At 44.5% G+C, this 12,669-nt stretch overlaps 5 protein-coding genes across 5 annotated transcripts; 2 read left to right on the forward strand and 3 right to left on the reverse strand.

The window, feature by feature from the left end:
• Positions 1–74: 74 nt before the first annotated feature.
• Positions 75–3,109, forward strand: EAE98_009530 (uncharacterized protein). Its single transcript, XM_038957151.1, has 2 exons — positions 75–1,135; positions 1,195–3,109. The coding sequence occupies exons 1-2, from the start codon at positions 937–939 to the stop codon at positions 2,895–2,897; spliced, it is 1,902 nt and encodes a 633-aa protein (XP_038806624.1). The 5' UTR covers positions 75–936; the 3' UTR covers positions 2,898–3,109.
• Positions 3,044–4,119, reverse strand: EAE98_009531 (uncharacterized protein; the record flags this gene model as incomplete). Its single annotated transcript, XM_038957152.1, has 8 exons — positions 3,044–3,125; positions 3,193–3,201; positions 3,264–3,397; positions 3,447–3,569; positions 3,687–3,840; positions 3,897–3,950; positions 4,028–4,043; positions 4,092–4,119. The coding sequence occupies 8 exons, from the start codon at positions 4,117–4,119 to the stop codon at positions 3,044–3,046; spliced, it is 600 nt and encodes a 199-aa protein (XP_038806625.1).
• A 243-nt stretch (positions 4,120–4,362) lies between these two features.
• Positions 4,363–6,192, reverse strand: EAE98_009532 (uncharacterized protein; the record flags this gene model as incomplete). Its single annotated transcript, XM_038957153.1, has 3 exons — positions 4,363–5,509; positions 5,701–5,836; positions 5,904–6,192. The coding sequence occupies 3 exons, from the start codon at positions 6,190–6,192 to the stop codon at positions 4,363–4,365; spliced, it is 1,572 nt and encodes a 523-aa protein (XP_038806626.1).
• Positions 6,193–7,410: 1,218 nt separating this feature from the next.
• On the forward strand, positions 7,411–8,749 carry EAE98_009533 (uncharacterized protein; the record flags this gene model as incomplete). Its single annotated transcript, XM_038957154.1, has 2 exons — positions 7,411–8,409; positions 8,465–8,749. The coding sequence occupies 2 exons, from the start codon at positions 7,411–7,413 to the stop codon at positions 8,747–8,749; spliced, it is 1,284 nt and encodes a 427-aa protein (XP_038806627.1).
• Positions 8,750–9,074: 325 nt separating this feature from the next.
• EAE98_009534 (uncharacterized protein) lies at positions 9,075–12,243 on the reverse strand (the record flags this gene model as incomplete). The annotated part of the gene is made up of 3 exons (XM_038957155.1): positions 9,075–11,932; positions 12,004–12,148; positions 12,199–12,243. 3 exons carry the CDS (start codon positions 12,241–12,243, stop codon positions 9,075–9,077), a joined length of 3,048 nt encoding a protein of 1,015 aa, XP_038806628.1.
• Positions 12,244–12,669: the final 426 nt, after the last annotated feature.

The following is a 12,669-nucleotide window of genomic DNA, read 5'->3' on the forward strand; positions in this document are numbered from 1 at the left end:
ATTTTAATAGGGTTACCGCAACCAAATTAAAGGACCCTACCAGCTACACTACCGCCAGAGCAATTAATGACATCCTTTGATCCAACCCCAAATCTCACTCAACAACTTGTTATTGATTGATAATTTGACTTCTTAATAAACAACATACAATATACCAACTTCATAATAATCAGCCGTGATACTACCTACTACTTCTATAAACATCTTCAAAAGGCCAACTCGGATCGATTTACCGCGCATCTAGTATTTACTTGTACCCCCACTGCGATTCCAATCTTCCTCAAAGGGCAAAACAACAACATACAACAAACAAACGACAAATTATCTGCGAAAAGGCAAACAATAAGCGTAATTGCTGTAAAGCTCTTCGGTCTCCTTCAGCTCAATCTATACGACACCATCTTACGAATCAAATAATACCCCCAGGAAGCACAGACTTGCAACGAAGCAGACCACCATTGCATTCCTCATTTGATACTTGCACGACTCTCAAAGAACAGCTGGACACAACACTATTCAAAGAACCTTCGTCCACATTTCAGAGCCAATTCTGTTCCAAAATAAAACCTGCGAGATTAGGCATTCATCGATCATAGCAGGCAGGAGGGTGTCTCAAATATCAAATCGTCGGCCGATGCCGTGGGGGAGGCTCACAAAGAGCCGTTGTGTACTTCGTTGGCATTACGCACAAGATACAAGAGCTGGGATTACCTTCAAGTTTTCAAGGTTGGCCGGGTGCTAAACATTCCGTAATATACCTCAGTCCGATTTGAACAATCTTTCCTTTCAGACGATAAATTACGAGCGTCTAGGGATAATTGCACGGCATTGTTGCGGTGACCCTCCTTGGTCGATTTCATTCAATATTACTCCCATGCCATCAAGTGTGAGACTTGAAAACACAACTTCCTGGGGGGTTACAAGGAAAGGATTGGAATGGATTCACAGTTCCCGGCTTCACGAGAAGAACTATATCATGTTCAAATGGACGTGAAGCATGTACAAGCCGTACAAATCAACCATTCCGACCGCCTCATGAGACTGGAGAAGCGCCAAGCGGACGATGCCGCTCTCAAATCCGTTTGGGGTACAAATTCGCCGTTTCCTGGCATTTTCAGCGGTACTCCTCAACAAGGTATGTGTTAGACTTGATCCTCGCAAGGCTGGTTGAAATACTAACACATTGAATTATAGGTCCTGTTCACAACTCTCCTACGGATGTGTTCGATGACTTTGATGACGAAGAAGAGCAAAATCTACTTGGGAGTCTTCATCTAGATAACGATGAGGAGCCAGTGCGTAGAGGTACTTCGAGAGCGAACAGTGTACGCTTCGACGTGAGCGCTCTACAGGGGTCACATTGGGCACAAGCATCAAGGGCGTCAGGGGAGTTTGGTCCCGCTCGCCCGACTAGTGGATTTGGCAGTCATCCTATGACTGAGCGTTCCTCATCGCATAAGTCAGATGGGAGGCATAGCTCTGCTGGTCACTCTGTCCACTCCACTCATTCCGTTCCCTCTGGACGCACAAGTAGCCTAGGCTTGGATACCAATTTTATGATCGGGAACCCGGACGATGATTCACCCTTGGAAATACCGGACCCTCCTCCAGGTCTGTTTATCCTAGGTTCAGTACCTTCAATCATCAGATGCTGGCTTACGGTCAACTTTTCTCACAGTGCACTCCTATATGCCGATATTTGTACAGGTTCACAAAAATCGATCCTTGACTATTCGCTTGTAAAAGAGCTTGGCCTAACAAATCAAATGCAAAAGGATCCAACAAATGGACGTTACGTTATCAGGCTACCTGTGTATCTTCCGGAAGCAATTATAACGCAATCGTCTTCTAGAGTCAATAGTCCCGGCCCTCATTTACCGACTCTCACAGCAGATTTTGAGGTAGTTGGCATGAATCAACGACCCTTTGCCGATCTCAAAAGATCAATACGTGTATTTATTGGTAGTGATACTCTACGTGCGCACAACGCAGATATACTCTTCTCGCAAAACCTCATGACACTCTTCGGCGATGATCGTAATAAACTGTCTGTGCCATTCGTGCGACCGGAAGATGAACTTCTTTTCAAGAATTTATGCATCGCAAATATCCCACCTGAAAGAAATGAACTCAAAGCAACGGCTCTTCCTTTTACGCCCAGTGAACAGCGATCCAAGATTGAACCTACGAACGCAGGTGATGTAGTTGATGGGTCACGTGCTGATCATGTCAAGCCCACAGGCAAAGATGACCATTCTGAAAGTGTTACAAACCCACAAACCAGCTCTACCGCCACGTCTTCATCACCTGTTCACAGTATTCCCCCCATGTTGGAAGCTGAGATTTTTATGAAGAACAGTGGCAGTACTTCAGACTCGGAAAAGTTTCACAAATCGGACCAAGGCGTGGCCGATACAAACAAAGTCGAGTCCATGAACGCAGCTGATGCGCTCAAACGTGAAACGCCTATGGGGACTTGGGGTTCATGGCGGCAAGGCAGTACACCACTGAATGCTGATCACAATAGTGATTCTACGAGTGGGTATCAAAGAGCAGTTCGCGGAGGTCGAAGTATGAAGGTGCTAAAACCATCAAAATCCATTTCGTCTCCATCAAATCCAGCTGCTAGTCGTTCGTCGTCTGGTGCAAGAACAGGTGCATCTTACGAACCGGCGCCTTCAAGATCAATGGCTGATCTCAAACGCAAGGATCAACCCAATGGGACTGATAAAGCACAGCTTCGTTGGGAACAAAAGAGAGTAAGTTCAGAGGATCAGAAGAGTGCTAAAGTGATTACAACCATTCCGCGATCGTCGAATCCTGTAGGCGGTGCTTCAGCTTTCGCGTGGATGAACTCCAGCAAGCCGAAGGTTTCTGTCGCTTCCACAGACTCCTGATGTGTCATTAAATAGGCATGTATTGCGAGCAAATGATGCGAAATAGTTGTTATGTACTTGACTGCATAGTGCTCAGATAATTAAATTTAAAATTATATCACATCTTGACTTTTTTATGCTATTTTTGCAATCTCTTGATACCCCTTTCACATCTTACTGAAAAGAGTGCTCATGATATCCTTTGTACTCGCTGAAGATTCCTTCACGAGAGTAGCAATTGCTTTGAATCTACGAAGAGACGTTAATAAAATCCAATAATCAAATCACAGGCCGAGGAATAGATCATATCACTTACTCGGGAATACTAGAGGAGTTAGCTTGACTTCATTTATATTACGTTACGAAGAAATAAAGAAAGATGCATACCTAGCATCACCCATAATCTCATACATGATCGACTCCGAGGTTGTCACGATAGCACCAGCAGCCCTCAGCCGATCAAGAGCTATAGGTATCTCTTGCGGGTTGCAGCTACTCACACCGTCGGCTAATACATATACCTATGCAAATTGTTAGCCCCTCTATGTTGTGCTCATCAAGTACACTCACTTTGTGCCCATTGGCTAGCAAATCCAATGTCGTTTGTGTAACGCAGATGTGCGATTCAATGCCCACGATGATCACTTCGGCTGGGGTAGCAGAATGAAAATGTCGAGAAATCGATGGGATCCACTGGGTTGGGATCATGAGTTAGTCACCAACGACATCTTTTCACATCATGGAAGGACAATATCGACGCAAAAGCTCTCATTTCAAGGTCCATATATGATGATTGTAGAGTTCACATACCATGCTAAAAGCCGTTTTGTCTGCATGCTCAACAGCATTGGGGATTTTAAGCTCAGCGCACGTTTCACCCAGTCGTGCGCGATTCTGTGTGGTGGCATAGATGGGAATATGAAGTATATCACTTGCTTTGATCAACTTTTGAGTTGTTGCGATGCTGAGGTGGAGAGTAAGTGATAGGATCTTTAGATTAGGGAAGTTGGATAAACGCACACTTTCTCATATTCCCATATCGCTTTGCGAAACTTTTCTTGAATGTCACAAATACTTTTTGGAAAGGGGGGATTAGTGGAGGGATTCAAGGGGAACGGGGATCAAGAGTGGTCGGAGAATGGGGAACGAACAAGAGGGCAGGTCTGACTGAGTTGCGTAAGTATTGAGAAGCTAGAAGTGAGGGACGGAACTTACTCAGACGTTTTCCTACATGTTCTATCATTTTTGCAATATGAAGAATGATACTTTCATCTGTTTACTTGTTGGAGTGTTATTGCGTTTTCTGGGGTAGGTGGGGTATGTAAGCCGAGGATGTGGAGCTAAGGGAAAAGCGCGATTGGCACTTCGTCCCGGATCAAGGGGCTTTTAGTGTGGCACTGAGAAAGTCAAATCAAGAGCACAGGGCATTAGATTTACGAGAACATATGCGGGTACTCCAGTCTTAATAATTTTTATACATAGAAAATTACCATACAATGGTTTCAACTCTCGCTTTTTCAAGCCATCGCAAATCACACTGAGAGTTTGCCTTTTGTATAACATATAGTTCATCAATCAGCGCTGGAACAAATGTACCTGGACCTCTCACATCCTCTCGGACAGCTGCTATCTCGGCTGCAATCTCGTAGTGAAGCAATGCTGATAATACAGCGAGAAGCTTGTCTTCACGACTGACTGCCAACATTGCTGAGATGATAGTACCCAAAACACAACCACTCCCCGTGATTCTGCCCAAGATTTCATGCCCATTGGATATTGCAAAGGTACGTACTCCGTCGCTCAAAATATCAACCGCCCCGGTCATCAGTACTACATTGCGCTCCCTCAATGCTAAATCACGCACGATTGTAGCTTTCTCCGCGAGACTCGATGTACTTGAGCCACTGTCAACGCCTCGTTGCTGAATAAGTGATCCGGATACGGTCTTGATTTCTCCCTCATTTCCTTTAATGACATCAAAGTAACCATTTGCTAAAAGTGATTTAACTGCTGACCGCCTTACAGCAGTAGCTCCGCAGCCCACTGGATCGAGCACAATTGGTCCTCCTGCGTTATTGTATGCTCTTAGAGCCTTTGAGTAATTGTTTATACCTTCGGGAGTGACCGTTCCCATGTTAATAACCAAGCCTCCTCCAAGTTTCGCAAGATCTGCCGCTTCCTCTCCATAATTTGCCATGATAGGACTGGCACCGATTGCCAGAGCCACATTAGCAGCAAAGTTTTGAACCACGAGATTTGTCATATTATGAGACAGAGGCGTCTTCTTAGCAACATCTCCTATGATACCAGGAACCTGCAATAAAACTTCGCGAAGGTCTTTTACATTTTGATCATGTGGTAAATGTGCTAGAGCAAACGGAGCCGGGGTCCGTATAAGTTCTGCAAGTTCGCGGGCAGCCTTTTCGGCATCTTGTGCTGCTATGATTGCACTGACGATGGCCACCCCGTCAAGCTGCTTGCCCTCTGATGCCGACTGATACAGGACACGCTGTAGATTTGAGGAATTGATGCCACCTATTGCTACGGTTCGCACTTGGCTTCCTGCCTGTTGCAAAGAATGCAGAATTTCCTTCGTGCCAGCGGTTCCAATAATATCCTTGGTGTTGGTTTTCCTATTTCGAAATCCATCAGAATACTCCTCATTAATTTAAAGCAAATAGATTAGGTATGAAGATTGAATTGAGATTCGGTTCCCGCTGAACAAGGTTACTCGTTGTAAATTTGTGCTGGAACAAAGGTACCACTTGATCTCTTAAAGCTCTCGAATCTGAAACTCAAAGACGTATGGCCGTGCTATTCTTACGTTGGTGTGGCAAACATTGTGCCAATTCCTAGATAATCTGCACCATCTTTAGATGCTGTCAAAGCTTCTTGGACATTGGCCACTGTTACTCCGATAATTGCATCCTTGCCCAGCAGTGCTCTTGCCGTCTTCAGATCTGGGTCAAAGTTAGAGACACGAGGGAAAGATGGCATTATCACTTTATTCGTGGAAGAGGATCTAACCCATATCATCCTGACCAATATGGACACCTTCACACGCAACTGCAAGAGCAACATCGATTCGATCATTGATCAAAAGTGGAACGTTGTACTTTCGTGTGACAGCATGTAACTTCCTCGCAGTATCAACCAGGGCAGCTGTATCGCTGCATTTGTCTCGATATTGCACAATCGTGACACCACCACGAACTGCAGCATCTACCACATCAACAAGATTTCTATCACCGAGTATAGCAGGTGTAGAGTCGGTCACAAGGTAAAGAGAGTAATCGACTTTTTTGAGGGCGGCCATTTTGGGAGAATAGAGACAGGAACGAATTAATACGAAGTCAGGAATACGGATATCAGTACCCGGGAAGGAAGGAATAACAGGAAGAAGGAAGGAGTAAGAATTTCGGATGGCTAAAAATGGAGATGAATATTACTAGGTAGGCATGAAGCATATCAATGAATCATATGCTTAGACGCGGCACGTGTAGTTCTTCCTCCCATATAATTTTTATACGTACGAACAACTGAAGTTGGCTTTGATATTATCGATTTGTAAAATTCTATGTTCTACCTGTAACCTTACGATATACATTTGATAAATGCAAATTTCATCATATTTACTCAATATAGTAATTTTACCAAATAGTTCATAATTGATTATATTGATCCTCACCTGGTCAGGATTACTTTGCTGTAGCTGTTGTATTCCTCCTTCCTAGCTCCATTTTTTTTTCTCTCGTTGACAAGGGCTTACCATTTCCACCATCAATATCCGAAACCTTTTATTTGGAAATTCTTTCAAACTTTCTTTTCCCCCTCCACAACCTTCCTCTTTCTTTGCCTTCTACCAAACAAAAACAACACAACAAACAATAATTCCATCAACAATACAACAACACTTTTGTATTGGAGATTCTTTCAATAGAATAAATTCCATTTGAAAAGGTCCAGTCTGCCACGGTCCCATCTATCCCAAATCGTCGAAATCAAACAAATCCCACACCTCGCAAATCAAAGTTGTTCAAGAATACGTGAAGCAATCACTTTTGCTTTTCGCTCTTGTACTTGTCGGATATTCAACCTTCAGACTTCATATCTCTACAGCTTGTATCTTTTAGTATCTGACAGATACTTCATCTTTGCCAACAAGGATTTTCTTCCCTTGAATTCTTCACCCAAAGCTATCAGCACGTACAGTGATACATTTGCGTTATATGTATCTCACACCCAACGCCAACGACCTCAGACATCAGCCGCCCCTCGAGCTGCAACCATTTCGCATACCGCGGAAACCTTGTAGTTCTTACTTCAGTAGCAACGGCTAAGTATTATCCTCTACGATTCGAATGTTCCCGTAACCACCAACCAAACTTTACCAACCTCAACCGACTTCGCCATTTCAACGAGTTCAACTTTTCTGCATGTTATATTTCAGATTATCGCATTATCTAAACAATATCTGCACGCCTTAACCTTCACGAAAATACACAATTCGACTCAACACTACCTATTAGCAATCATGGCTACCGTCAATATCCGCCGCGATGTCAAGGACAACTTTTACAGATACAAGATGGAGAAGATCCAGTCCAAAATTGAAGGAAAAGGTAACGGCATCAAAACCGTCATCGTCAATCTCACCAGCATCGCCAATTCATTGGCCCGCCCAGGGGCATATGTCATCAAGTATTTCGGCTTCGAACTCGGGGCTCAAACCAATACCAACCCTGCCGATGATCGTTGGATCATCAATGGTGCTCATGAAGCAAGCAAATTGCAGGATTACTTGGATGGTTTCATCAATAAGTTTGTGCTCTGCAAAGAGTGCAAGAACCCTGAAACCGAAGTAATCTTCAAAGATGGAAACATCGTCTTGGATTGTAAGGCATGCGGCAAGCGTTCGATGGTCGACCCTAGACTTAAGTTGAGCGGCTTTATCTTGAAGACTCAACCAAAGAAGGGCAAGAAAGACAAAGCAGAAAAGAAGGCAGCTCGTAAAGCCAAAGCAGACAAGGGCGAAGCCAAGGACAACGAAAATGCTAGTGGTAGCGAGAACGCATCTGAAAATGGATCCAATGACAACAATGGCGCCGGCGACGTGGCACTCGATGCTCCAAGTGACGATGAGCTTGTTCGTCAAGCAGAAGAGCTTCAACAATCTACCGAAGTCAAAGACGATGACTGGGCAGTAGATATGTCCCCAGAAGCTGTTAAGGCCCGTCAGCAACAGCTTCCTGATGATCTCAAGCAAAAGCTCGTCTTAGGTGGCGCTGGTGGGGACGAGGACGACGACGAAGAAGGTGGCGGAAACTCTACCTACGATCAGCTTGCAAACTGGATTGAAGAACAGACTGCGGAGAAAGGTGACGTCAGTAAGGTAGACGATCTTCAAATTTATCTTAAGGCGAAAGAGCTGGGAATCGAGGCGAAGCACCGCACTCTCGTTATTCTTGCTCTTACACTCTTCGATGACAACATTGTGAAGCAGATTCCAAAGCGAGCAGGCATGCTTAAAAATGTAAGCCTACGAATATTTTATCTTAATTATCCCATGAATACTAATCTTGTTGCAGATGATCACTTCTGAGAAACACGAAAAGTCTCTCCTTGGTGGAATTGAAAGATTCATTGGCCTCCGCGGTCAAAAGAACTCTGAATTTTACGAGAAAACATCAAACATTCTCATGGTCCTCTATGATCAGGAACTCCTCAGCGAAGAGGTCATCACTAAGTGGGGTACCAAAGCCAGCAAGAAATATACCAATGACCTTGCTGTGAGCAAGAAAGTTCGCAAGTCGGCAGAGGGGTTCTTGAAATGGTTGGCAGAGGCTGAGAGCGATGACGAGGACTCCGAGTAACGGGCAAGGCGTGCCTTGACTGAGCCCGCACGGAGTGTTTTATTTTATTTCTGAAGTTTTGTCTTAAATAGTATCATTGTTGGGCCTTTTTGCCAGTCAAAGTATTACGGGCTTATTTTCATGCATGAATACATTCCATAGATCTTTTTTTGGTCGGCTGCTACTGTCTTCAGATTTGCTTAGCATCACTCAAAAGTCCCACTCACTGCTAGTAACCAAATATACTCCACTCTTTCACCAATTGTCCATGAGATCTATCTGTGAGAAAATGCAAGACATAGTGATCGCGACTATGAGTAAGTTTTATGTTAATCATTACATTACTTTAAACTATGATGAGAGGTCTCGGAGACTGAAATATATAGCCATCAAGCGAAGGTATTTGAATTTCACAACGCAAACCAGACTGTAACACTAACCATACTGCATCAGCATTCACGGCTGATAACACGTCGCGAACGTCGCTTCTGTCCGGTATGATTCTTGCCAGAAGATCCAAAACGTCATCGAATGCGTCATCGTTCACTCCCGTACATTCCACTATAGCCATCAAGAGCTTCACTACACTCTCCCACATCTGTGCAGCCTGTGAGTGTATTCCACGACCACCAGTTCCAGTTTTTTCCGCCAACATGTTAGCCCTGGTCTGCCTGGCCAACACAATCAAGCGGGGCCACTGCGCAGCAATTCTCGTGTTAAGAAAATTTCCAGCACTTCTGCAGATAGCAGCGATGGAGTCTGCAGCTGCGATGGCAACATGTGATTCCTTATCGTATAATCGATCTATGACTACAGGCCATATATCATTAACAAGAGGTAAGAAGTTCTCCTGGTCGCTTTGTAGAGCAGCGGAGGATGTGCGTATCAATCCGAGCAATCGCGTACGTAATGTCGGGGATGGATTTGTAAGATAGTGCTGACAGAGGCGGATAATGTTCTGGACCATGGTGTAGGTTTTTGTAACGGGAATCTTTTCTGTTTCAACATTGTTATCTTCGTTGCTTTCACCAACTTCTTTCATGTCGTCCAATAATGCAGAGGCACTTTTCCACGGCTCTCGTGGAAACTCATCAGGTCCGATACTCTCTTGCATCTTGAGTCGTTCTTGCTGCCTCTCGATTGCCTGAACGATGCTGTCAATCGTAATGGCACGAGTTCCACGTTGGATGACATCAACATGTGGTACGCCAGGTAGTCGCAATTGGCGAGATTGTGAGCCCGTTTCCACAATCTCTCCGAGCACGGCAAATAGACCTTCTACCAATCCCTGATAGCCATGGAAATTGTCCAAAGCGGCAAATATAGAAGATACCACATCGTCGAGATATAAAAGTAGAGATGGTCCCGTCAACCGAATCATCATTATTAGCACTTGTGAAGCTTGGGGTGATATGTCAAATGTGTTCAATCTCAACGAAATTGCGTTCACCATATAATCGACGTTCTCCACGATAAGTTCTCGGGTGCTCGGGTATTCGCAAGCTTGTGCAAGTGTGTTTAGACAAATAGTTGCGCGCCCTCTTAAATCACCACTGGTCGAACCTAAAAGCTGCGACACGGGGTATAGTATATCCACAAGCTCTGCTCGAAAGTCTTTCTTTAATCGCTTGGCCGAATTAGACACAACCTCCAGCGCGATCCCTTTCACTCGCCAATCGAGATTATGGTCTTCACTGGACAACACTGATATCGAGTAAGAATACAAATCATGGTTGGTGGCTTGATAGTCGTCCGAAGCAAGGAGTGTCGATTCGAAAAACTCATTCATTTCCTCGTTTTGAGAAGCAGCCAACTGTATCAATTGGGATGAGATCCAATAAGCAGCTAATAGACTTGGACCAGATGCTTGCCGTACATACTCGAGCATCTCGCTGGCCATGATCATGTGTGATTGCGATTCATTCAATGACCTTAGAAATGTTACAATAGCGATTCTTGTAGACTTTTGACTTTCTTCCGGCATCAATATGGGAGGGAAATCCCTCAAGAGCATCTGTTCGCTTGACAACATCATCAAATCCTGACTATTCGGGTCTAACAAAACCTCTTGCATCGCCCGATGGTGAGAAGAGGTCTCCATTACACTAGACAGACCGTCTCGTAGCGATCTCGAAAGTGCTTCGTCAAGTATAGAAGAGCCCAGATCCAATTTGCTCAATAATTTGTATGATGCTTCAAGTTGGTGCAGTGCGGAAACCTTGGCAGTCTCATCGCTCATTTGCATCACTCGTGGTAAGCTGGTCACCCAGTTATAACACGTTTTTTTGATTGACTCGCCGATGCTTGAATGTATAGTAGCCAAGTCCACAATGGAAGTTGTGCTAGCATCAAGAGGATCTTCTGCGCCAACTAATGACAAACAGGTCTCCACCAGAATAGAAGTCGAATCAACCAATGTATCATGGCATTCATCCAATAGAACGATGCAAAATCGATTGAGTGAGACACGGACACTATTAGATTTGTGTGTACGCAACTTTACGACATTTGCTAGAGAGAGCTTTATCTGAGAAGTGGTTGCAGTGAGCCAGGATTTCGTAAGCATGTCATTCTCGCGCTTGCTTTCCACTTCCATCCCTGTATTCCTGCTTGCCCTGATAGTACGAGTCTTGACATCGCTCAATAGTGTGGTTAAAACCAGTAGTAGACTTTCTAATGCCATAACAATAGTTTTCTGTGACCTTCGAGATGTTGTAGTGGGGGTGAGGCATTTCGTGAGGGCTGAGACTGTGCCTGGAAGGAAACTAGCATGAGCCTGTACATCTTTGATGCAATTCCATGCAGCTTTCAAAGCATTCAACCCTTCTGACTGGATCTCTGTCGATGGGCCATCCGTGATTGCATCGAGTATCGATGTAATACAGTGTCCAACTGCTGGTATGGTGGTCTCGGCAGTGATTGTCACGGATCCCTCTGGAACACGCGCCAAGTCGTCGAATAAAGCTGCAAGGGCAGCCAGAGCTTCAAGAACGAGTTCTTCTGGGGCTTTCATTGGAGCTTGTCCCGGTACTCCTCCGATCATCAACGTCAGCAGGATCAGGAGTTGCTTGGCAAGATCCATCGCAATATGGTTTCGCCATCCTTGTTCCAGTAGTAGCCTTAAACATTTCAGAGTGAGCTCCGATAGTTTGTCCGTATACTTTTGCTTCGAACGCAGGATCTGGGATAATGGGAAGAAGACATCTAGTAACACACTGATAGTCAGTTCTTGCGTAATTCTTCGACCGAAATGCCAGAAATTCCAAAAAACATACAATCTGCCAGCTTCTCGTCGAAAGCTTCATTGTCACAACTTCGCCGCAATGCGCCAAGAAGGTTTTCCGTTGACGATATTAGAGAGTTGCTGTCGCTGGCATTCTTCAGTGCCAATTGGCTCAAGTTAACGCAGTATGGTTTGAGCTGTTCCACGTCGTCAATATTGCAACGAGAGAAGCAGCGACGATTGTTACCTCCTGAAATATTTCATTTCTTGTCTTAAGAACTCTTGAATCCATCTATTTCTAAAGAGTTCAACTTCACCATCTGCAGACCAGAACATTTTTGGTGAGTTGGAGCGATTGTCTGAGATACGAGGCTGCTTGTCAGCCTTTTGTGCGGGGCCTTTGGAAATGTACCAAGTCCGTACGTAAGCACGTGGCTCCGCTTGCTCGCGTGATAAGGCTTTAGCTACAGAGCGTCGAATGTGAAATGGTGAATCTAATACACCCCTCTGCTGACCTTTTGATCGGATCCTTGAGAACAATGGTATAGCACGAGGTTTATGAATTTCAACAAACAGTTTTGATGAAGATCTTCTCAAGTTAATTGATGTGTCGGTCGAGTTCCACTGAGTAGGGAATGTTTCGCTTGAACTGTACCGTGTGCGTATTGTATTCATGGCTAAGTGGCATTCGTATAGGAGAATGGCATCTCTGCTTTTT

This window comes from Botrytis deweyae (genome assembly GCF_014898535.1).
Source record: "Botrytis deweyae strain B1 chromosome Unknown BDEW_028, whole genome shotgun sequence".
Classification (NCBI taxonomy): domain Eukaryota; kingdom Fungi; phylum Ascomycota; class Leotiomycetes; order Helotiales; family Sclerotiniaceae; genus Botrytis; species Botrytis deweyae.

Excerpts from the sequence above, each read along its gene's own strand:
- EAE98_009530 (XM_038957151.1), top strand. The coding sequence starts at position 937 with ATGGATTCACAGTTCCCGGCTTCACGAGAAGAACTATATCATGTTCAA. Across the intron at positions 1,136-1,194 it reads CAGCGGTACTCCTCAACAAG|GTCCTGTTCACAACTCTCCT; the intron begins GTATGTGTTAGA and ends ATTGAATTATAG.